Source organism: Glycine soja, chromosome 4, assembly GCF_004193775.1.
Source record: "Glycine soja cultivar W05 chromosome 4, ASM419377v2, whole genome shotgun sequence".
Classification (NCBI taxonomy): domain Eukaryota; kingdom Viridiplantae; phylum Streptophyta; class Magnoliopsida; order Fabales; family Fabaceae; genus Glycine; species Glycine soja.
This window is the reverse complement of record NC_041005.1, coordinates 49,821,043-49,847,057: the sequence shown is the minus strand read 5'-3', so window position 1 is coordinate 49,847,057 and position 26,015 is coordinate 49,821,043. Positions and strand designations below refer to the sequence as shown.

At 31.1% G+C, this 26,015-nt stretch overlaps 2 protein-coding genes across 2 annotated transcripts; both read right to left on the bottom strand.

Annotated features, from left to right (window-relative positions):
* Positions 1-2,012: 2,012 nt before the first annotated feature.
* On the bottom strand, positions 2,013-7,115 carry LOC114410275 (acyl-CoA-binding domain-containing protein 1-like). Its single transcript, XM_028374149.1, has 6 exons — positions 6,443-7,115; positions 5,938-6,043; positions 5,671-5,774; positions 4,489-4,580; positions 2,888-2,985; positions 2,013-2,620 (listed from the first exon to the last, which is right to left on the bottom strand). The coding sequence occupies exons 1-6, from the start codon at positions 6,901-6,903 to the stop codon at positions 2,441-2,443; spliced, it is 1,041 nt and encodes a 346-aa protein (XP_028229950.1). The 5' UTR covers positions 6,904-7,115; the 3' UTR covers positions 2,013-2,440.
* A 6,410-nt stretch (positions 7,116-13,525) lies between these two features.
* Positions 13,526-16,008, bottom strand: LOC114410274 (thylakoid lumenal 17.4 kDa protein, chloroplastic-like). Its single transcript, XM_028374148.1, has 4 exons — positions 15,857-16,008; positions 15,603-15,739; positions 14,470-14,716; positions 13,526-13,994 (listed from the first exon to the last, which is right to left on the bottom strand). Exons 1-4 carry the CDS (start codon positions 15,969-15,971, stop codon positions 13,771-13,773), a joined length of 723 nt encoding a protein of 240 aa, XP_028229949.1. The 5' UTR covers positions 15,972-16,008; the 3' UTR covers positions 13,526-13,770.
* Positions 16,009-26,015: the final 10,007 nt, after the last annotated feature.

Below are 26,015 nucleotides of genomic sequence, written 5' to 3'. Positions count from 1 at the left end.
ATTTAAAATCATTTTAAGAAACTTTTTTTAAAAAATCACAGGAATTGAAGAAAACTAAAACATTCATTAAGTATTTGAGAATTATCTAGGTCAGTGGCGGGATATATACTCATTTCAAGGGTGCAAGTGCATTCCTTCACTTTTTTAAAAAAATTACATAAAAATATTTTTAAAATGTGTATATTTTGTTTCTCCTAATTTTTTATATTTAAATTTTCTATCCTTAATTTTGCACTCTTTTTTTAGAGGTAAAATTCACTCTTTCATGCACTTATTATTTTTATTTAATTATTTAAGTATTTAACTATATTTAAAATTAATTTCTAATATTCAATTACAGTTAAATTGTTCGGTTAATATATCAATCATTATCAATATATTATTCTTTTGGTTTTTGATTTTGTGGCTCTGGGAAAGTGAAGAAAAATTTCCACTCTTTCTAGCACATGATTTGAGTCTCACAAACAATAAGATGAAAATGAATAGAAAATATAGCATTTTTATATATTGAAAATTGTAAAAGACTCCACTCATTTTTTTTAGCAACTCATGTCAAAGGAAGGTGGGGATTCTTACTCATTTTCTTCTTTATATTTGGTGCAAAGGCCCCACTGTTACAAAATAGTTTTGTTGTATTATGTCATTAGTTTTTAACATACTGATATTAGTTAATGTTTTCGTTTCATATACAAATTTTGTAATTTTTTTCTTGCATGTTTATTTAGGGTTTATGTTTTTTACTTTTATAAACTCATGAAATTCCTCCCTCCTAATTATTTAATGTTCAACATTAGCCTCCTATCCCCTATTATTCTTCTAAAGATTCATAATTATGCAATCCTTTACTGTTTTAATTTCTTAATTTACAATGTTTCTTTATCTTTAACAGATTGTACGCTTTTCCTATTAAAAAAAACCTGATTGTACTCCAACGATTTTTTGATAATATTTTTTTATATACGATATCAGTTCATAATATTTGAACAGTTTAGTATTTTTTTAGGTCATCTTAAATTTAAATATTAAAAAAATTATAATTGCTTATTTTTTGAACGGCCAAACAATTATATTAAAAAGAAGTCCTTAAAAAAATTATAAATTCTTATAGTTTAAATTAATAATTTCAAATCTGTTAATTATAATTATTTAAAAATTAGTATAATGACATATTATAATTAATTCAAATACATAATAACATATTATAATTAATTCATGTGTTTGTTTTTATCTTCTCCACGTTTTGACTCCAAATTAGTTTAGTATTTTTAATAGTTTTCTATTCATTAATATATATTTTTATCTACATTTTCAATTTAAATATATTTTTAAACTGATTTAGATATTGTATTTGAATATATTTAAGAGGCGAGCAATTTTGGGAAAAAATGTTAATAAATTTTTTTCTAATATTTTTCCTAAACCATAAACTTAGGAGAATCATGTTACTCTTTAACTAAAGACTAACCTTCAGACTTGGGTGACGTCTGCCGCATGCATACAAAAATAAAACGTTTCATTATGTTTTTTTTTTTTTACCTTTAATCAAGATATATTATTTTTAATCCCATGACCTATTCTGCTTTTTAAATGTATAAAAAGATGTACATATTATATTATTCAACCTATTATATAAAATATATGTATAATATTAGTATGCCAACGACAACGATATAAGATTTATAATATATAAATTTATATAGCATATATATACTCCATTCGTCCTGTAACTATAAGACAGTTGAATAATATTTTTTTAAAATTTATCCTTAATTTTATTAGAAACCTATTCATTTTCTCAAATTTCCATAGGAGAGAAAAAAAATTAGAACATTTTAATTAAAAAAATTAATGCACAACACAATTGAAATAAAATCTTATAAAAAGGATAATTATTTTTCAAAATATATCTTATAAATAGGAACAGAATAAATATATATATAAATTAGTTGATTTATAATAATTTTGACTCAGAAGTTTAAATTATATTATTAATTAAAACATCGGATTCCACATACTTGCGACAGCATGATCAATCAAAGATTTCATTGCAATCCGGATAATCTTAACACTATTTGAAGACCTAAAATAACCCTGTAAAATCTATATCACCTTCAATAGAAGGGTAGAAGGTTTTCCGAGGAAAGGATATCGTTGAAGATTCCCTTTCCCTGTCACTATTTCTAGTTTATCCATGAAATATATAAGAAATGAGAGCCAGAATTAAAGAGTTAAGCAGAGGAAACAATAATAGAACAGAATACAACCTAATTAACTAACCTCCTAAGCGGTGCATAGGCGTACAGCGTACACTAGACTGAAAAGGGTGTATACACCATGAGTAAGGACAAAAAAATCAAGTTATATAGACACGAACATCCTATAGGGATTTGGGTAAAAGGTTGTATTGGCCAGAAGCAGCAACAAGCAAACAATCAATCAATCAATTTACTTCTCCCCCCACATGCTGCATACAGGGCCAGTTTGACTCACAGATGTCACGTGGTGAACTCCCATCATTATCTTTTGAATATATGTCTGCATTATGCTTCAATAAATACTCGGCTATGGCTTCTCTCTCACATGTAACAGCATAATGCAAGGGAGTTTGTCCATCATTATCCTTCCAAAAAAGAAGACATAATATCAACAGAAAATGGCTATATAGACATTAGTGTAAATAACTGAAACATGCAACAACAAAAAAATCCCCAAAAGCCTGAGCTATACTTTGAGATTATGCAATTTCTTCAGTGAGCAATAATGCCTTGTTCAAAATCCAATTAAGGTTCTGCTCTGTTCTCATTCTGAAGAGTTACGGCAATGCCAATATAGAAATATAAGTAGTCCCCGACATTAGCACATCTAAAGCATATATGAATGAGAATACCTTGGCATTCACATCAGCATTCTTGCCAACAAGCAACTCTGTGACATTAAGGTGGCCACGATCCACAGCCCAGTGTAATGGTGTCCGGCCCTCACTGTCTGCATTCATTTCAAAAATGCTCGTTGATAAAGAAAAGCGAATATAACAGTAGTAATAAAAGGCAAATTTTAATTTGATAAGTCACTGGCATGAGACAGCAAAATATCAATCACAATCAGAGTGCTGAGGATCCTTTTAGGACTCATTGGCAGTCAAGAGAAGAAACATTTTCCTCTACATCTCTATATCACCTGATGACCAATGTTGCTGTATCCTCTACAGGAAAAATCATCAACAATTTGCATAATATTGCAAATTAGCTGGGATTATAGCTACTTCCCTTATTATGTATAAAACTTGTAAAAGAGAAGAGCAACTATAGTGATTATAGCTACTTCCCTTGCTATGTATCAAACTTCCACATTTAAAAAATAATTAAAAACACTGAATCACTGGTATTACTCCACCCCAAAAACATAGGAACCAGGATATCAAACGGGAATGAAATTAAAATATAGGCTGAACATGTGAAAAGACAGATTTCTTCAACTCGGCTATTTTTCATAATAAATAGGAAATTCCTAGAGCAAGTCCTGAAAGATTTATTCCTTTTGTGTCACATCAGTTAGCAGTCATTTTTCTCTCTTCAAATACACCTTCAAGCAGGTTACATAGGCTTGTTGACTGAAATTGAAACTCTCTGCGTTTAATAATCAAAATCTGGTTAGTTAGTAGTTATGGTTATGATTATTTGAATAACCAAACCATGAACAGCCCTAATCACCAATGCATGGAGAGGCTACCCATTAGATGGAGCCAATGGAACACAGAGTAGGTTATCAGCAAGATAGAGCCCCATTGAAGGATGAGATAATATGATATGACAATAGTTAAGAGAAGAAAGGATTCTCCATTTGATGGAACCAATCCTGAGGGAAAAAGCCACCCTTAGGAGAAGGTTATCAACAAGGTGAAGCTGCCTCATATTTTGATTCTCTTGTAACCCCTACAATTTTAAATATTGCATTTTATGATTGGATTGGAACAATATATATAGAGTCTGCTAGATGTTTCTGGACTGCATGCATATTTCAACAGGTGATAATTATCTTCGAGATGTTGAAAATGTAGATAAGACTAATGAAATTTTGGTAACATAGTAAATACAATTTGTTTTGGGAAAGGGTTTTGCTAACTATGTTTTTGAGCTAGTTAGGCTTACCAGGCTAAGTAGTGTTTCAATTAGCTTAGCCTGTGTGCAGATTATGGCTTGGGTTTTGGGTTGTAACTCATAACAAAAGTAAAAAACGTAGCACCTGCCTTTGGTTTTAAAAACAGCGAAAATGAATTTACTCATGTTAGCCTTGTCAAGCAATGCTGCTGAAATTCAGATAAATGTTGTCTTACTAAATCACTGACTGTACTTTTTCCTGCTCACCGCAAGCTTTTATAAGAAGCTTGGTCCGTTCAAAAACCAAAACAATAAAAAAATTATTGACAACTCACAGCACAGTCGAGAATAATGTATACATATGGAAGAGTAGTAGCTACAAATAACTCACCCTTTAAATTCATGGAAACACCATTTTCAATACACTTGAGCAGATTAGCCATATCTCCTTCCCTGGCAAATCCATGAATGGCTTCCATTTGTCTGTAAAGGAAGAAAATGAAACATTGATATGTCTATCAATATTTTGTTCTTTAAGGAAACAGTACCCTTTTGATGATGAAGCATCCTGACTACTGAGTTTTATTACTTCATGGTTGTTCAAAATTTATTATTCATCAAAAAATATCCTCAATACTTAGTATATTAAGTTTGACAATTTATAACTTCAAAAAATCTTGTCATAAGCTCATAGTATCCCCAAAAAGGTCAATGGCTTAAGGAGTTCAGTAATAGGTGATGATTGATGTTTAGTGTAAAGACAAGATGATGTACAAGAAAGAGGTCATGAGACATGAAAAGCATCCACATTGAAAATAAACACTTGATACAGATTTGTACTAATACTATCAAGTAAACGATAGAAACAATTCCAAAGATTCTATGCTAACCTAAATGCTTAGAAACTTCAAAGTTGTCAATATAAGAATACTTTATTAAGTTCAATACTTGTTCCTCCCATACAAACACAAAACTGTATTACACAAGGATTCCAAACATAAAAAAATTACACCATATGCTACTTCCATTCTGCAAGGAACGGTAGTTGCAAATAGAAGTTAATGCTAAAATTACCTATAGGAGATAAAATTACTCGTATGTTTTAGTCCTATGAGATTTTTCAATGCTATCTGTGAATTTTATTTATTTATTTCAATGTTCTAAAACCATCATGCATATAAAGCATATTCATTGGTAATCATAACTTACCAATGTGTACCTCCTAGGAAAGTCACCAATATCTAAGGAAACAGTAAAATTTTGGATTTAGATTTATATGGTTTTGATACTTTGTTTTCTATAAGTAAAGAACACAATTACTTTGTATGGAATCCTCTCTCAATGGGATTTTTATCCACCTATTTGTTGTTAATTAATACTACCATTCCTTCAAAATGAGTAAAGAAACTAAAACCCTTAAACTTATCCTTTCAAGATACCCCACCATTCTAAATATGAGAGTCATCACAGAAACATCAATGTAATTACATTTAGCACCACAACAGACACACCCAGAACAAATTAGTGACTTGTGCACTAAATCTCATACAATTTATAGTTTTGGGAATCTTACGAGTCACTGCCATATTCCTCTTCATAAACAAAAGTACTGAATACTGGGCCCATAGGTCCCTTAGCCTCTGAACCATGGCCACCACTGTCCCCACTTTTATTCCTCTGTTACAGAAACTCTAAGAGTTAGGTAGAGCAATGCAAAAATAAACACACAAAGAATGTATTTAAACATACTACTTTCATTCTATAAATAATTTTTCCTCCTTTTGATGAAAGTAGTTATTCATCCATCGAGGGCACAAGAAGAAACAGCTTTTTGGCTCACCAAAGACGAACCATCAAGCCAAGTAGGATATGTCTCAGTCACAATATCAATGTACTTCTGCATTGCATCTTCAGGAGGCATAGCACCCAATTTCTGCCACGCTTGCCTACAAAAGGATGACGAGACAGGCAATGAAAAAACTTTGTTTGAACATTTGCATACAATATTCAATAATATCATAAGATATTCCTCAAACCATTAAGCTGCAGAAAAAGAAAAAAGAAGTCACTATTACCTATACAAAAAGAAAAAAACAAAAAAGAAAAAGACGAAGAGGATATGTAGTTGTAGTATCAGTCTCAGCTTTAATAGTACAAACTACAAATACATCCAAAACAAGCTCAATGATCGCCAATCCCACATTTCACACATTGCTATATAAACACACGAAGAGCACAAAAGATCCCTAACTCACACTGTTTTCTTTTTTCTTTTCCTCCACAATGTCAGTTGTGTGGAGAAAGCAAATATAAGAAGAGAGAACAGAGAATAGTGAAGAAAATACCATTTGGCACGTGCGGTCATTTTGAGGGGCGAAGGCTGGGGCGTGCTGCAAGGACCTTCGGTGGCAATCTTGTACAGCCCGTAAAGCTGGAGCTGCACGTCGCTCGACACCTTCTGCGAGAGCCGATCGGCGGCAGCGGCGTCCACGAACGCCGTCGCGGCGCTGAACGCCTCGTCCAATTCGGTGCTCTCCACGCCTTCCCAGTCGTCGTCGTCGTAGTCGCCGTCACTATCGTTCCTCACGCTGCCGTGCTCGGCCACCATCGACTCCTCCTCGAAAGGGCGCGCATCGGAGGAAACGGCGTCGTCGCGCGTGGTTGTGGTGGTTTCGGCGGCGGCGGCGCGCGTGACGGTGAGATTGTCGTCTTTGAAGGAAACGACGATGGAAATGAGCTTGGCGAGAAGGTAGGAGAAAATGAGGCCGACGAAAATCGATTGGAGGAGGGACTGCCACTCGGCCATGGTGGATGAAACGAAACCCTAGAAAGTGGGAAATTTGTGTTGTTAGGGTTGTGATGAGAGTGAGCTAAGACTAAAACCCTAGCGCGAGAGGAACCAGATTGGGATTGGCGGAGAAATTGAGGAATTTTCAGGAAGGACCATGCGCTGGGTGGGAAGAAGGGAGAAAGGTTCTTTCTCCTGTGGGGCAGTTATCAGGTGCATCGAGGGTTACCTGTGGGTTTATGGTATATCTGTTCATAGAGCGACACGTGTTACCTGTTGTGAATCGGTGATTCAAAGGGTTAAAGAGGACGCTAAAAAGGAAAAATAATTTTGCTTTTATTAACGAGATGGACCACGTTTAATTCACTTCGTTTTTAATTTCGAATTTTCCTAGTCCGAACAAGTGGTGTTTAAGTTCGGTTTACTTTCATTAAATATACGAATATACAGGGCTATTTTGTTGTCAATAGGATAAAAGGAGATGGTAAAAGAGCCAGATAAATACTAATTTTATCTTCTTTTTTTAGACTACATTATCTTCCACTTAAGGTCGTCCATATAATCACTACTATTAAACATTTTATCTATTACTAGGAAAAAAAGTTAAATAAAACCTTTATTGCCAGTATTAGGGATTTTGAGGGGAGGGGAAAGAGATTTACATTTAAATTGGATGATTAAGATGTGTCTATTTGTATTTTGAAATTAAGTTTTTTTAAGGTAAAATTTATAATTATAAGATATAAAAGTAAGTTTATTTTTAAAATCCATCTTCTCCCCTTGTGAATAAAAAAAAAATACTTATCTATCCTCCCTTTTATTAAAATCCCTCCTCCATCCCTCTTCTCAACTAAAAAAATGTCTAATCAAAATCCTCCTCTTCTTTACCTTCTCCTTTCCCCTCCTCTCCTTTGAATAAAACCAAATGCAAAAGGCAAGAGATTAAGAAAAGGCAATTTGGAACTAAAAGAAGTTACAGAGGTGTGCCTAGCTACATAGAGGAAGTTAGGTTAGGTGATTCAACCCATTAACTTGTTCTAATTCACTCACTTAATTCACCAATTTGGTGAGTGTGGAAAGTAGGATAAGATGAATTAACTTGTTGACTTGACCTACTTAATCTATTAATATTTAATGTATATAAAATAAAAATGAGTGATATGTTGAAAGGAAATTAAATAATTAATTAGTATTTTTTAATATCTTTCCAAGATTTTTCTTTTCTTCAACTTTTTTTAGGTGAGTTTTGATGGAGCAACCTACCTCTAAATAAGTTTCCAACGATCACTTTTTGTCAACGGGTCAACCCGTCCTTATTTTATCCCACTTGAGGCAAATTGATGACGAATCAAGATGGATTGGCCCATTTTGCCAAGCTTATTAGAGATCCATGCAATAACAATATGAGAATTAATTAATCATTGCAACATGCGCGCCAAATTAGTACTCAACCAAATATTACAAACTAAATAAACAAAAAGAAGACGTTGATGCTTATTAATTTCCACTCCCCTAATTAAGCATAATTTGCATGACACATAAGAATTATGACATGTTGCTTCTTAATTGATTTGCGTTATGATCTCTAGTTTAAAGCTTAGAAACTAATTAATATTGCGTAGTTTGCATGCTTTACTTTGTAGCATTCATGTCTACCATCTCATCATCACCTGTTTCAGCCAGTCAAAACCAGTGTCGTAACACAGCTACACGCTGGTAGGACAAGAACGATGTCATGAGCAAAAGTATTGAAGAAACATTGATGATGGACCACAAGATTGAACCAACGAGGATGAACAAAAGTAGCTCACAAACAAGGGCTCCGAAAACGTGGCAGAGACAAAGCCAAAAATGATTGCATTGTGTTCTTTAAAGGAATTGCAATTGGTGTACGTTGGTGCCTAGCTAGCTTTATTCCAATCATAGTAAGCAGCTACGCAGTGATATATAAGCGTAAGCAGTGTGAAGTTTTCAGAAGGTTGCATCTGATGTGAGGAGAAATTAACATGCCAATTAAAGAAAAATGAAGATGATGTTATCTATCTATCTATATAAAATCGAGCTTGCATAGAAGTACTACTTATACTACTTGGCAGACAAAATTCGATATACAATCTAATTTTATCATACACAATTTTTTTTTTATATAGATCACATTTGTCTTTCACAATATTAATCTTTATTTAAGTCTTGTGTTATCATCATAAGTAATACATTTTCTCTTAAAATATTTAATATAATTGCATACTTAAAACTGTAACTCATGACCAATGATCTACGATGGGTTTAAAATCACTATTATTATTAATGCTAGTATTTTTAATTAAAATTCATATTTCATCTGTCCTTATCTCAAATAATTAAATTAAATTGGTAACGGTTAGGATAATGAAATATATACTCATTTTAATTGGAGAAGAATACGATATTATAACCAAGTTTTGTTTACCAAATTTTTACATTCACTTTTATTTTTTTTAAAGAACTTTTACACATCTATTTTGTACTTATTCACTCTTTAATTTCCACATTTCTATTTCTCTATCATATAATTCATCACATTAATTGTTTTTACTTCCTTTTTTTATCTCTTTATATATATGCTACACTCTGTTTGGTTCAATTGAATTAGTGAAAAAATATACCAATTCAAATAAAATAAATTTCAAATTCTAATGTAATTTTTCGACAGAATTTTTTTCTATTGTTTAGATAAGTGAAAACTAGTCAAGAGAGGGAAAAAAAAGATACCAATGAAAGTGGCATCAAAATCTTTTTCGCCAATTTGGAGAAAAATATTGTATGAGGAAGAGAATTGGTTCGTTAAACTTACAAAAGTAACAAAAGAAAAAAAAATTCATTTTAATTTTACCATGGATATTCAAATGTAATTTAATAAAATAATATTTTTTAACCAGACAAATGAGGAGCAAATTTAACTTTTCTTTCTCATTCTTCTTATTTCTCTTCATTCAGACAACTAAAATCGATCCATTTTCTATCTAACTATTTATATTTTTTTACTTCTTTCTACTTTAATTTATTCTTTCTCACATTCTCAAATAAAATGTTAATGTTAATGACAAAGTACTTATTAATTTGGATCCAAAAGTCAAGTGTCAGATTCATTTGTTGTTTATGATTGCTCTTGCATGGTTGGAATTTTCCAAGTGGAAGGCTATTAGGGATGACAAGGGGACTTTGCAAAAGGGCACGACGAGTTCGGATTTATGGAAAATAAAAATGAAAAAAATGAAATTCAACTAATCTCATCCTCACCGGATTTTATTGGATTTGAGAAAACCCACATGGGATCATCTCACTTTTTTTAAAAAGATTATTTGTTCATAAATTTTAAATAAATCATTGATTAAATTATTAATTACATTTTAATTCAATTAATATATATAATTTAATAAAAAAATAACATAAAAAAATTTAAATATTATATTATATTTTTAGTTAAACATATAAAATTTATTTTTTTATGATGAGTATTATAATTTTTTGAGAGAATCAATATTATAATTATAAGATTAAAATTGTGTGGAGATTCCCTAAATATTTTTATTATCATCGGGTAGTGGGTTGATGCTACCAAAAAAATGAGCCCATCGATTAACCCGAGTTATATTATTTTCTAGACTTAATTTTACTTTTGATTTTTTATTATTGTTATTATGAGTTTTTTTATATCGTAGGTTTAAATATTTTTTGGTTTCTTGAATTTCGGATAAATTGTGCTCACTCAAATTTAAAAATAAATTTTCAATACCCTGATTTAAAAATAACTTACTTAATTAGTCTCATTTTGTAATCGTTTTAGTCCCTTGTAAGGAAAAAAAATGAAATATTTCTAAATTAGAAGATTAAAAAAAAAACACTTTTAAAACTGAGGAACAAAAATAAACTTATCCAAATTTGAAAGAACAAAAAGACATTTAAACTTTCTTTATAAATTTGGTCCCTTATTATTTTAATTGTACAATTTTAATCCATCCATTGACTTGACATAAATATGTGTGAATAATAATAATAATAATAATAATAATAATAATAATAATAATAATAATAATAGGAAGAAAAGTGAGGAGGATAACAAGTTTTGGTCTCCACGCATTTTTTATCCATTTACATTCCTGTACTGCTGTAACATAATTTTAACTGTATATTCTATCAAGAATCTTCCATTTTCTCTTCTTTTGTTGCCTGCTTTGAACTATAATAACTTGATAAGGGGAATTTTTTTTTTTTTTTAAGAATGGTAATGATAGTAAGTTGGTTAGTTAAGCATTGATTAATTTTCGTAAGAAATTATGAACGCATATAAGATAAATATTTTTCTTTCAACACGATTTATTTGATACTTAATGATCAATCAAAATTTAAATCTAAATCACTTGGTTTAAAGAAATCATGATCTCTTACGTCAAATTGTCAAATCATTATTAGTATAAGTAGAATCCATTACTAACACTTTTTCTTAGCATTTACTGTCCATTATAATTATTCGGTTAATTTGAATGAAAATATTATTAAAAAATATCATACTTAAATAAAATAATCATGAAAAAAATTTATGAAATGGTATGTGTTAAGCAAAAAATAAATTAAAATTTATATTAATATACATCAATGTATAATTAAAAATATTATAAAATATTAAATTTTATATCTCTCTTAAAAAATAAAAAATACGAACAAACAGACACACTAGTGTAATGTTTTTTTTAATCTCTATTTCATTTTTTTCTTTTTATTTCTCTTTTCTTTATAAAAAATACAAAAGTAATGTGTGAATAAAATTTCTTAATTTGTTAACCGAGTAGCCTATCGGACACCAATATGTCTTTTGATGAAATTGGTCACCAAAATTGTGTATTGACCAATAGTGATAGCAAAGCTTATCAAGCATCCTCACTTATAAAGGTTAGGAGTGGTGGTACGATATAATATAAAGTGAAGTGGAATGATATTTTATTGTGTAAATTATTAAATCTATAATAGCATGATTCTTTGCACGTATCTCGTCTTGTTTAATTTATTTAATATTTTACTTTTTGTTTCTCTAATTTGAGAGATCTAGAATGGAATAAAAATCACCCACATTATTATAACAATTTTGCCCGTTTTACAATATAGTTGGAATACAAAATCGTGATTTTATCGGGAGAGAACACCAGCTGTGTCCATCCAAATTATCATAATTCATAGAGGGAACCGAACGTATTCATCATCCCATCATTTTGCATGCATCGTGCACCGTTTCTTGATCAAATTTTATTAGATTACTCTGATAACTTTGGCCACACGCTGAAGCTGTGAATGAGACTTCATTTCATGTGCATCCTGGACTCTAGCGTTTTTTCATATTATTTAAAATAAGACTAAATTAGAATAATATACTTACAACTGTTTTCCTTCCATATGCTTCATAAATAATGAAGCAGAAGCTTTTTTTGACTCATTATAAAATATCTAAACAATAAAATAATATTCTTAATTTACTTTTTTTATTTGTAAAAATAAAAAACAGTACCAAAAAATTTATAACACTCATGTCCTTTAGTCAACCAAAGTTTCCTTGGTGGATCTATTTTCCCCAATCTTATTATTCCATTCTACTTTAATATTGTTACATTCCATATAATATTAGATATTCAAACGAATCCAAATATTCTTTGCATAAGTTTTGAGGAATATGGCCAATGGTAAGGGCTTAACCTATATATAACTGCCACCATAACTGATCACTAGAGCCATCTCCAAAAATCTTAGGATCATAACGACCACCAGATAACCTTACCAAGTAACTAATATTTAGTAGTAAGACAATCAAGTTATCCCTTATGACAGAAAAGGCCGTATATATACCCTGACTTTGCCTATACATGGTATGTTGTCTCTTTATCTCTCAAACTTGTATTAATTTGAGTTTTAAAGTCTTCTAGGTAACACTTTCACACTACACCCATCAAAGACACGAGGTACACATTCATAAATCATGAGCTAGTGCAGGACATTGGTGTTGTTTGTAGGAAAGATTTATTCTCTCTGTTTTTCTTTTTTAATTGATCTTGGTCAATCTTATTCACAATCACCTCCCCCAAATGGCAACACTGTGGAGACGTAGAAGCTAATCAAGTTGATTCATGAGCAGACTCTATTGATCAAAAAGCAAAACCTGATAAGAATTCGAGATTGTAGGCACAACATGTTGAGATGTCTATAACAATCCTTCCCCAGAATTACAATCATGCCACCAAAGCCTTCGAACCTTTGGTCACCTGTCCTTTTCACAAGGAATGACGCAGGGAACCCAAGCAAGCCTCATGGCCATATATAGGCAAAAACCAAGCAAACCGTTGAAGGATTATATCTCTAGACTCTAGTTTCTCCTAAGAGGCTATGCAAGTACAAGATTTAATGCCCGGTGTCGAGCTCCACCTAATAAGGATAGGTTGCTGCCAGTAACTCCCTAAAATAAAAACAATTATTTTATGTCTTTCAAGTTTCAATATTTGAATGACATAATACCACAGATTAAATAAATAATCATTAGTACTACTACTATGATACTTGTTGAAATGCAAGTATGAGGTCCTACCTTGAGTAAGAATGAAAAATTTGAACATATAAGTGAGAATAAAACCCAAAAATTTGAATCTTAAGATTTTGAATTAAGGTGTGATATCAGATTCACTTATATGATTGCTCTTACCTCCCTCAGATTCACAACAATTTCGTGGTGAAGACTGAAAAATTGACAAGAACCTTAAGGTTTTGGACGTAGCATTCATCCACTGGCTACCCTCATCAAAATATTTGTGTCGTGTCATAGCATAGCAGCATACAAGAAATAGAAGGCAATGAATACTTTGCTTTTCATCGACATCCTAGTTCAACTCTCCATTCATCACCGATGGTCTTATTTGTGCATAGTTTCTGGAGATCAATGTAACCAATGATAGTGTCCTCGAAAACGGCATTGTCCAGCTTAGCATCATCAAAGGTGGAGCCCGACAATACCGTGTTCTTAAATACAGCTCCTTCAAGATCAGCTTTCTCAAAGTTCACACGGTCCAAGACTGCATTTGAGAAGTCCACCCCTGTAAAATATCCTTGGATCATTGTTTTTTCTAGTTAGCTAATAGCATGAAACACAACTTGCATGTTGACATACAATTTTGGAAAGTGGAACTTTATTCTATCAAATATTCACAAGCTCGCCATATTCCTTTAAAGTTTGCGGCAGAACACTTTCAAAAATGAATATAAGTGAGCCATTCCACGCTCCAAAGGTTGGCATAAGCTCCATGATAATTATCAGAAGTCAGAATATCTCTTAATCAAACAGATAATCTGGTTTTGTGAAAGATGAATAATATCAAGGTAGTTTTATATCTTTTACCATTCAAGCTTAGTAGATTGCTCTAAAAAAAGGATATACTTCATAAATATAATGGCTCAAATGTTCAGAGTAATAAGATTGTTGAAAAACTTGAATTTTTTCCTTTATAAAGGCTGATGAAGATACAAACTAATCTAACAGTTAGTTGATTTTGCACAAGTAAATATTGTTACCCTTGAAGCTGGCACCAACAGCATAAGCCTTTGACATTACAACTTCTGTCATATCAGCTCCATCAAACTTGGCATCTGACATGAGTGCAGCAGACAGGGACTTCCCCTTCAGGTTGGTTTTTTCATCTGTGAAATCACATTGCCGGAGATCTAATGGTTTATCATATACACCATTTGCCTGACCAATTGTGTTGCCAATAAATGCACGCTCACAGCGATTGGGCTCAGTTGACAATGGGGGAAGTCTCTGCAAGGAAAACAAATTGGGTGTTGCATTCTCTCCTCAACTGCTTCTTTTGAAGAGATGTGTAAATCACATTTGTCTTTACAAATTTAAACTTTCATTAACATTTATAACTGACACGACACGCTACTAAAACTGAATAATTTGAAAAAAATTATTTTTACCAGAGAAGAAAAGAATAATATATTATGAATATATGCCTTGTGATTCACCAAGGCAATTCAAATCCTGCAAAGTTGTGAAGGACATCAATGTGAGGCTCTAGGGATTTATTCAAAAGACCATCGGAATAATGAAAGAAATGTTTCTGAAGATAGTCTAATTTTAACCAAACTTGTAATAGGCTTCCTAATCAAACCCCACGTATAGAGGGAACAATACTCCAAACAAAGTAGTGGTTTACCTCACGTTTCCTAGCATGTCAAAAGCTGAGTGTTATAATTTGAACACATTTGTTGCCTTCAACTAAATTTTAACCACTACATCATACATCCTCAAAACCACAAGCTATCCATCATTTCTTCCTATGGTAAGAGGGTAACCAAAGAAAAATCAACTTATCAGCTGTAACAACCGATATGTTGATTATATCATGTTAGCATGAAAAGAATCAAAAGATACATTGAGAGAGAAACCACTTCATTCTTTCCAACCTTTAACTTCTGTTTGCTAATCCCTCAGCAAAGAAAACTCATCCATTGATATTAGCTTCTGAGAGCAAAATGCAAATGGGAGCTTAATAGTAACTATTGGGAATTCAAGGCATATCAATCCCAACAGTTTCTTTCTATTAATTATATGATTCTTTGTTGAACTTCCATAGATCAAAATATGCAAGAAAAATAAGATATCCAAGAAAATACATTTAAAATTGAAGCACAGTTTGAACCTGGGTAGCAGCAGTAACGGGAAATGCAGCAGAAGTAACCGCACAAGCTGCAAGAATACCACAAGCCACGCCCTTGATTCCATTGAAATTAAACAAACCTCCCTTATTCTCATGAGATCCATCTAACTCAGCTACTCCTACAAAACAACGGCCACACTACTCATTTTACCAACACATTGATTGATAGTTTGAAATGAAGCAAATTACTAAGCATTATTTATATAAGAAAATACGAGAGAAAGAGTTGGACGGACCAGAGCAAGAAATTCTGAGCGTTGAAGGTGAAGGGGTGAAACATGAGCGTTTGGACGTTGAGAAATTGCGTATGGAGAAACCGTTTTGCGGGACTGGAATTGAAACTTTGCCCATTCTTTCTCTCTTCTCTTCCAGACCACTCCGCCATCGCGCTTATCCGCGGATAAATATGTTACGTTGCTTCACACGTGGCACCACATCATTGCTTCTTTCTTTTCTGCCATTTTTATTAATTAATTAAATTTTAATTTTAATTAATCAAGTGCAAGTTATGGCAGCATAAATAAGAATACTACTCATATTAAATTTTATAAACCATAACGTGAATTAACTAGTGTGAAATTATTTTAGCATAAATTTTAAGTTTAAGTTATGAGCATGTAATTATCTTGCCTATTGAGTTTTATTGTCTATACTTTTTTCTGACTAGTATATGATTGATTCTAATAACTAAGTAAAAAAATAGGTCTTGCTACGTAAAGACACATGTTAAAGAATTTAAAATAGAAGGTTTTTATTGGAATTCTCATAGGGAATGCATTGGAAATCACAAGCTATGAAGATTCAAGTTGATTGGTGAAGAGTGTTGGTGGCAATAAGAAGGGATTGTCTTGGGGATGGAGTTTGATAAACCAAATTGGTAGGTTATTGAGTTCCAACTGGAGGGTGAAATTGTTCATGTTTATGCTGAGGCTAATAGCTATGCGGATGCATGCCCTCACTAATGTTGTTTGTGATCTTGAGGATGAGTTTGTGATGTTCAAGCATGTTCTTGAATTCTTAAAGCAACTGGTCATAGTTGATAAGTGTGGGGTTGCAAGTTGCAACTTCCATATATATATATACATAAATAAAGAGATTATGTATTTCTTTCCACCGATTTCTAGCCTAATTAGCTGCTTTTGCGTGATATGAGAGAGAGGCAAAGAAAAGCAATAGAATCAAAGTTATTTTTTTAGAGAGAGAAGGAGAAATGGAGAGGTGGCTAGGGGAGAACTTGGCCACCGCTTTCTTTGCTTCTTTGGAGCACCAAGACGCTCTTCTCACAACGCAACATGCTAATCTCTTCTCACTTTTCTCGTTCCATCCCAGATACACACTACAAATTCCAATCACCATATCTAATTATAATATTATATGACTATATGTTCCTCTTGTTTGGATATGGGAATATGACATTGATGTAAAATACAAAAAATACATGACAATTTTCATTCATGAATCCACAAATATTATCTTGTGGAAGTAATACTCATATACAAAATTTTGTGGGAAGAATACTTATATTATAAATTAGGTCCCATTGTGTCTCAAGTGGATCCGTGCCTGACAATTTTGTACGGTCGAATAACCAACCAATCTTGGAGATTATACGAACCATCCTTTCATCATTCATGTGGTTTGATCTTTATTAGGCTTCAATGTAAATTTACCTTAGCTTATTTTAAAATATATCTTTTCATTACTTTTTTTTTGTGCAAAAGTAAACTATGATTTATTGGAATTTAATCTTTTACAAACACAAATACGCAAGCTTAATTAGTGTTGGAAATTGCACAAAATATTGATCAAAATAAAAGATGCAATAGTTGCTCATGTTCAAACAAGTGCCTTTTACTTTTGGTAAAACTAAACTATGTTTTATTCCCTCATTTCCTCCTTCAAATGAACAAATTTTAAATAATAGTTTCTCTTCTTTTTATCAGTAATTTTTTAAAGAGGAAAATTGTTAAATATTTATTTGTCATTTTGTCACATACTTACATGCACATGCCCCTCCAATAAATAAAAATAAAAATATAGAACTAATATCATAATCTTAAAAGAGAAAATATATTTCTAATTTAAAGAATATACTTTTAATTCTAAATAGCATCCTAAAAATAAGATAATATTTTTTTAATCTAAATAATATCATGAAAATTTGAAATTATAAATTTGAATTGTTCCAAAAAATAATTTATGCCCCTATGAGTCTTACACAAACATGTTATGTGGACTGCACAAACACGTTATGAGGATTTCATGTAAGTACTTAATGTGACATGTGGAAAGTTTTTCCATTGAACTTAATAAAGAAGACTTAATGGAGAAACTAATGTGAATGATGGATGATTTACAATTCTAGAGATTTGTTTTCTTTGTTTCAGTGGAGACATCTTTGGTTGGAGTGTGACAACTTGTAATTGTATAGATATGGTTCCTTGGTACCTTGTTAATGGATGGAAAAAACTGCATTTATCTTGCTAATCAAATGCTTTCGGTTCTAACTCTCCTTTTTGCTGGTGGAACTCGCTTACAGCCTTTATTTTGGAAGACTTGAACCGTTATAGATTGAATCAACCTTTTTACATGGTTCGATGATTATTTTTTGTTGATTGTTTGTTAGCCTTCTCATGGGGATTCTGGTTTGGTTCCCCCCTGCCATTTTTGTAATGGTTTTCGTATTTTATATATCAGGGGTGTTCTGCTATCTGTAACAGCTTTGGCAATTCATAAAAAAAAAAAAAAAAAGTAAATGCTTGCAAAATTCAAGTTCTAGGCAAGAGATTTACTTTATAATTAATTATCAATTAAGTGGTGGAAGGGAAAATTGTGTCCATATTTATAAAAGAGCAAGCAATAAAATGAACTGGTTAGAAATAAATAATTTTGGGTCATTTTATAATGCATTAAAATTACCTTTTCATTTGACACTCTTCATTTGTCTTGGCCACAGACTTAGATTTCAAACTCGAATTGTCCTGTTTTAAAAAGATCTTGTATTTTGAACATATAACTTGTATAAATTCAACTCTAAGTAATATGGCCTTTTGAAGAAATCAACATCTAACCAATTTGAAATGATCTTCCCACAACAATCATTCAAGTATTTAACTGCTTTTCTTGCCATTCACTGCTATACAAGGCATCACATGCCTTTAGGTACACATCTACATCTCATTTTACACTTTTCTTTTATTGGTTGATTTGGGCAATGGAGTGCATGTGCAGGTGTTTTTAGCTTCCGCGGTAGCTACTGCTCGCAAGAGTTATCTCAGTCGTCTAAAGCGTCCACAACGTTCGAGGGTACTGAAATTCCTCCAATCAATCATCAATAAATTAATGAAAAATGAATCTTGTTAACTAGTATTCCTAAGTTATTAGTTAAGAAATTAAAAAATAAAAAATATAAGTATTTATTATATAAATCATACGAAAGCTTAATAAAATAAAATAAACATACAATTTTATATTTTCCAATAAAAATATTTTTACTATAAATTTCTTAACTACAGATTGATTAAAATTTGTAGAAATTAATTAGCAACCAAGTGGTGGAAATCACACATGTCCATACAAAAAAGCCAACAACAGAATGATGGCTAAAAAAAAATTTCTGATAAAATATATTGCAATAAAATTACCTTTAAAATTTTTATTTATATATTTTTTGGTTACAATGTATTTATTTCTTTTATAATAAATAAGATTTATTTAAATTTCCTATTTCATTGTGCAAATAATTCAAACTTTTCCAATAATAATTGCTCTCCAACAATTTCATCATTTAATCGCTTGGGGTTCCATTACAGATTCTGGTTATGAATTATCATTTATAAGTGTTCGTTCTTTTAAAGTTTTCCTCATCATGGGTTTTTTCAAACAAACAAACAAAAATGAATTCAACCTTTAGCCTGTGTTTGTTTGCGATGAAAGAAAAGAAAAGAAAATGTGAGAAAAGAAAAAGAGTAAAAAATGTGATTGTTTGATTAGAAACAAAAGACATGAAATGAGAGAGAAAAAAGTGATAAAGTGAATAATAGAATAATTTTTTTAAGTAAATCATTTGTATAATTCCAATTTTATCTATGTGAGCTTGTATTAAATAATATTTGATTTTGTTATATATATATATATATATATATATATATATATATATATATATATATATATATTACATCTCATTTTGAGTTTGTTATGAATTTTTATAAAATTTAACAGGCATAATTAATTATGCCCTTAAAAATTGCACATGTTAAACAACATGTATTCAATTATGGGAGAGATAGAATCAAATATCATTAGATTTGGTTAGCAGCATGCACATTTGATCTAATTAATTCTCATTCTTGGCCAAATTTTATATTTTGTGAGTTGATTCCCACAATGTTTAGAGCGAATAATCATATTCCATCTTATCGCGTCCCACAAGGCTAGGGACAGTTTTGAAAAAATGATTTTCACATGTACTTTCATCGTTTCTCTCCTCTGTTTTGTAGAGAAAATATTGCGTGGGACCCACCATTCCTACAATACTTTCCTTTACTCTTGGCTGAAGATAATTTCTTCGTCTTTTTTTTTCTTGCGAAACGAGTAGACCCTTACTTCTTCCAGCTTAAACTCCATGAACATCTTTTGCCTTTCAAGGTGGAAAATATCACTTTTTTTTCTTCAAAAAAAGTTAATAGCAAGTAGGTAATATTTTCAGTCACGGTACCAAATCAATTCCCCTAAAACTGATGACCACTATGGCTATTGCATATGTATGGAATAAGGTTTGCCTTTAGTTTATTTTTTCATACAATAGTCGCTAAAACTTCATACATATTAATTACTCAAAAACTTCCCATTACTTACTGACTCTAGTGGGGTTTAGCCCTTCGTTAGTGATCTTATCTGAAATTCTTCCGAACTCAAATATAAATTGGATACATAAATAAACTTCATATAAGTAGTGAATATGAATTATAATTTTCTCATACATGTTGGGTAAAAAATTTTGCTTCACCATGACCACACTTTTCACATTTCTTCATGTCCTGTCTAGAAAAAAATGGCATTAATACGAAAGGAACACTTTGTGGTCCAAGTAAAGACTATGCACCACTTAATTATATATTGCAGGTTGCATTAACTTTGACAATTGTACCTTCCGTTCGTCAACTTCAAACTACATTGATTCCAAGATCTCTTCTGCTGTCCTTGTATCCTACAAACCACAAGGACATATAAGGAATCATCAAATGGCCATTCTACATAAATTTATATTAATTATATTACATTGTCATTCTAAATAATTTTATATAATCAATTAGTTATTAATATGCTTGATAATTTTAAAATAATTATTAAAAAATCAACAATCTTACTATACATGATAAATGATCGATGATAATATTTATTTTATACTATAAATATATTATAATTAAACTATTTTAAAAATTAAATGCAGTATATCATACATAGAACACACCTTAATTAACATTTGCATTTGGTCAGTGCCTTAAAAGTTTTCCGTGGCCGTCGAATGCCATCGGTTTCCTTTGTGGGTTGTTTTATAGCCATTGTGTTATTTCAACTATTGCAAATATAAGTGGCTAGTTTTTTTTTTTTTGAAATAATATCAGCAGGAAGTTAACAAGGTTAACACCTAAAACCAGGAAGGTATTAGGTAATTATGTTCATATTTTTAGACACCAATAAATCCAACTGGTGTTAGATAGCCAACATTTTAGAACTGTAGGGACCAATGTATCCGATTTGACGGTGCCAAACTTTTGTTTGACTTGTGTTAATATCAGATCAAATACGCAAGAATATGAGTATAATATTTGTGTAAGAAAAATTTAGAAATATTGAAAATTTTAAATGAAAACTTAATTGATATAAAAACACGTAATTACAAGGAAATGGGTAGAGCATATTTGGCAAAAAAAAAATTGATTATAAATTATTTTAAATAAAAAATCAATTTAAGCATTCATTAAGTCAAATAAAGAACTATGTGACGAAAATTCTTTATCATCAATATTATACATAAGTTTGGTATGCATTCAAGAAATCATTGTGGACAAAATTGAATTGGATCGGGCAATCTAATTACAAAGTAGTTACCAAATTAATTTGGTCAACCTTCAATACTAGACTTGCAAAGTAAAATCAATTGAATTCGATCATAATCGGACGTGAGAACATCATAGTGCATAATTGTTTATTGAGTTGCTTAGATAGTTTTTGGGTGGGTCTTACGAACGTGTCACATTATACTTAAAAGCTTTATTATTATTATTATTATTATTATCATTATTATTATTATTATTATTATTATCATTATTATTATTATTATTATTATTATTATTATTATTATTATTCAGTGAACATCATTGTTTAACCAGTTTTAAACTTAAGAGCTTTTATTACTTAATATGAAGGATTAAGTGTATCTTTGAATGAAATTGATTTTAGTTAAAAATGATTTTGAAGTTATGTGATTTATATTGGATGATTTTTATTATAAAATCAAATTAGAAGTAAAATTTAATATAATTTTTTAGATCTAACACATAAGTTATTTAAAATTATTTCAACTTAAAATCAATTTTGATATTCACTCTAACGTAAAACCAAATAGTAAAATTATATTAAAAACTCTAACATACTTGAAACTAGACGCACACTAAAACTAGATAGAAAATATAAGACCCAAAACACTAAAAAAAATGTTTAGGCACTAAAAGTAATCCATTAATACGTTCTTTTTCTTAGAGGAATCCATTAATATGTTCTATTAACGTCTGATTAGAAAATGATTTGCCTATTGTAGCACGATTTCTAAACATAAATCAACTATCTTAATTGGCTGCGACACGAATTACAAAAACAGTTGAACATATAGTGGGGGGAAAAAATGTTTTCAAGTAAGGGAGTTAGAAAAAGTAAATAACGAAAGCATTAATATACCGTGAGAAACGAGCTGCATGATAACGACCAATCTACACACACGAGACTGCTTTGTGGCATTGAATCACGAGCCTGCCTTCCTCACATAAAACATTTGAAAAAACAAACAATTTTTGTTAGTCTAATACCCACAATAATAGTAATAATCAACATAATTGGAGTTTTCCGAATTACCCTCTTCAATCGACATAATAAAAATATAATGCCATGAATATTTAACAACGAATATTCATGTTCATTTGATTAAATATGCTTTGGGTTCAGCAGGTTTTGGTGCAAGATTACATCGTTTTGAATAACTATTCTTCTTATATATTCATGATGATGGACATGAAAAGAATAAGACAAATGTTAATTGTTCCAAACAACATTGATTAAAGAATTTAAAATGAAAATTTGTGATATTTATGTTCTTTTATGATTTACACATTAAATATATTTTTTTTATTTTAGTTCTTAATTAATATTCTGAAGGCATTAGTAAACAAGATCAAAGAATAAATATTCAATATACTACACAGTAAATCCAAAGCGTTTATTAAAGTAATCAAAGAATTAACTAACTATAATCCTGATGCACATCATGAGAGAGCGCGGAAACAATTGTTACATGTTTCTTTGTCGGATTTATGTATATTTTTCTCGAAACATATCTCTCTGCTAAGTTAATCCAAAGTTATGCTTTTTGTCTTTTCCTCGTTGATTACCACAGCTTTTAGCATTTGATTCTCTGCACCAATGCTCTTTGGTGGGTAACACTGTGTACTAGCTTGGTTGGCCTAATCTCAAAAGGTTAAACTGTCACACATTAAAAAATACAAAAGAATAAGCATACATACATAAATTTGAAAATACAAACCCCTTTGATTAAGATTGCAGCAAACCCCAACACTCCCTCTAAAATTAATCATTCAGTTTTTTTTTCTCTCCCTCGTTGTGTCATTGATTCGATTCCTTTCCAGGGTCTATTATGTGCTCATAATGTTCAGTACCATGTGCTTTTGATTTGGCTTGCCTGTTTATGCTTTACGGTTTCTCCATTGAGTTTCATTAATTGATCATATTTTGTTTCCTCTACAAAGTTTTTGGTATGAAAAATGTATTAAGACGCTTTTTCTTCAATGAGCAATATCAAGTTTTAGGTGTCTGTGTTCCTTTTTAAATATTATTCATCACAATTATGGATCATACAGAGTGTTCCAACGTTACAAAAGGCATTTTTCCTGTCAAAAATCTATATAATTGATAGAGTATGTTATTTGAATGGTTAAACCAAGACACAACATAAATATTCTTCCAAATAATTAATGCTCCTATATATAATAAGTTTTTAATTCCTTTGCATACATGCTTCTCTTCCTGATTTTCTTTTTTCTTTTGCAAGTTGCCCTTTTATATCATGATACTCTTCACCGCCCTGGAGCTGTATAGGTTTCTTGCATTTAAAATATTGATTATTAGTAGTATGCATAAGTCTTATAAACAAATAAAAACATTTACGTTTTAATCACTAAAATTTTAAGTTCATTATTAAGTTATGAACTGTTATTGATTTATATACATGTGTGCGCAACAGGAAAGGTAAACAAGTGGTATATTAATTCTCCATTTCACGTGTAGAAAAGGAATGTAATATGAAGGAAGCATAGTGTGTTTTTGGACATGCGTAGGTTACATATATCTACCTTAAATTTTACCATAAAATAAAGAAAAAAAATATAAGTTACTTCTTTTTGCTTTAGAAAGGACGTGCGTCCATTAGTACTCTTCTTTTCATTTGATTAACGTATTTTTATTTATAATTACCAAATATCATTTTTTTAATATTTTTCCTGTATTCAAGATATAGTGAAGAAAATTATTAAAATAAGGTTATTTTACTATCACTATTTTCTCTTCAACTGTTTTAATTAAGAAAAGTAAAAAGTAGTGCAACATTTGTGTTGCTAATAATAAAGAACGACCCTGAAAATAGAAACAGGAAATAAACCAAACACCACCTTTAAGAACTAGTGAATAAAGCCTACTAATCACTTACAAAAAAAGATTAAACTAATGATAAGTACCCTCCATGTGACCATCACACATTCTATTTTTCCAATGACAAAGTGTATTGCTTTTGAAATGGCAAATAACATTGTAAATTGGACGGATTGGAGTATTAAAATGCATGGCAGGCAACATCGCATCAGCATTCTGTGCCCATGTTCATGAATCACTCTCCATGAACAGGTGAATTTGAAATTAGTCTACTTTTTTGCTAGTCACAACATTGTCACTACGTGTTTTCAATACTTGTTAAACCAAGGATGATCACTCATACATCAAAATAGTAAGTGGAAAGATATATTTGCTTAAAAAGACTTGCTCTGACTCTCCAGCCACAAAGGAGAGAAGCAGCACAGAACTGAATTAAGCATAGACCTCATATGACTGAGTGTGCAATCAAAACCAAAAGAAAGCCTTATAATTAGAGCGCAGGACAAACCAGCGCGGTAGTTTAACTGCTTTTTGACAAGGGACAAAGGTTCCCATCAGTCATTTCGAAATCTAATTGGCTACAACTTTTGTGACTTATTCCCCTCAAGTCCCTTCACAAAAGTAGGTGACATATTATTAATTAAACTTTCTTCGTGGCATTGCTAGAGACTAACAATGGTGTTTGTGGCCTTTCGCTTGTTGAAGGAGTGAATATCTCTTGAGAAAAAAAGTTTATCTTTTCTTCATGTCTACGGTACCTATTTATATTGGATTTTGATATAAGTAATCATGAGTTGATTTTTATAATTGAAATAGGTATCTAAATTAATTTTAACCACAAAATTTACATTGAATGTGTGCATATAAAATTATGAAAATAAACTAAATTACACATTTGAAACCACATCAAGAACAACAAAATTTTATCATCTTGTATGACATCATTCAACACAATTAAAAACTAAAATTTCAGAAATACTACTATTATTTAGTCTGAGAAGAGTCAATTGTAGAAAAGTCATGCACCAATTACAACAATACCAATAGTAGATTCCGCATCATCATTGTGTGCCTTTGGAAATACATTATTAATGGAGTGTTTCACGTACGATGCTTAGAAGATGCGAAAGCTAGAACTAATGGCTTCTGGTGAGACATGGAAATTCATGTCAAATGAGCCTCCGAAATCTTATCCAAATATATTGACATGAAGTATAAACACAATTCCAAACACACTATGGTGCATTTTTGGAACCTAGTTCGAAGAGTCGACCCACACACTACATGCAAAGACCGAAAAATGTGTTTTTCACGTTTTCAATGACTTTCCAACACACTAAATGCAAGTTTGGGTCTAGGTTTGCAAAAGGAACTAACTCCCTTGATACTTTGGGACTCAACTTTCGTATGAGAAGGAGCCACCGGTTTTCCAAACATGAATTAAAAGAGCCACCA

Bases quoted from the DNA above. Each gene is read 5' to 3' on its own strand.
- LOC114410274 (XM_028374148.1), bottom strand. From the start codon at position 15,971: ATGGGCAAAGTTTCAATTCCAGTCCCGCAAAACGGTTTCTCCATACGC. The intron at 15,740-15,856 runs GTCCGTCCAACT...GTTGTTTTGTAG, and splicing joins GCTCAGAATTTCTTGCTCTG to GAGTAGCTGAGTTAGATGGA. The intron at 14,717-15,602 runs GTTCAAACTGTG...TTTTCCTTGCAG, and splicing joins CCGTTACTGCTGCTACCCAG to AGACTTCCCCCATTGTCAAC.
- LOC114410275 (XM_028374149.1), bottom strand. From the start codon at position 6,903: ATGGCCGAGTGGCAGTCCCTCCTCCAATCGATTTTCGTCGGCCTCATT. The intron at 6,044-6,442 runs GTATTTTCTTCA...ATCCTTTTGTAG, and splicing joins ATGACCGCACGTGCCAAATG to GCAAGCGTGGCAGAAATTGG. The intron at 2,986-4,488 runs GTGAGTTATTTG...AAATGAATGCAG, and splicing joins TGTTTCCATGAATTTAAAGG to ACAGTGAGGGCCGGACACCA.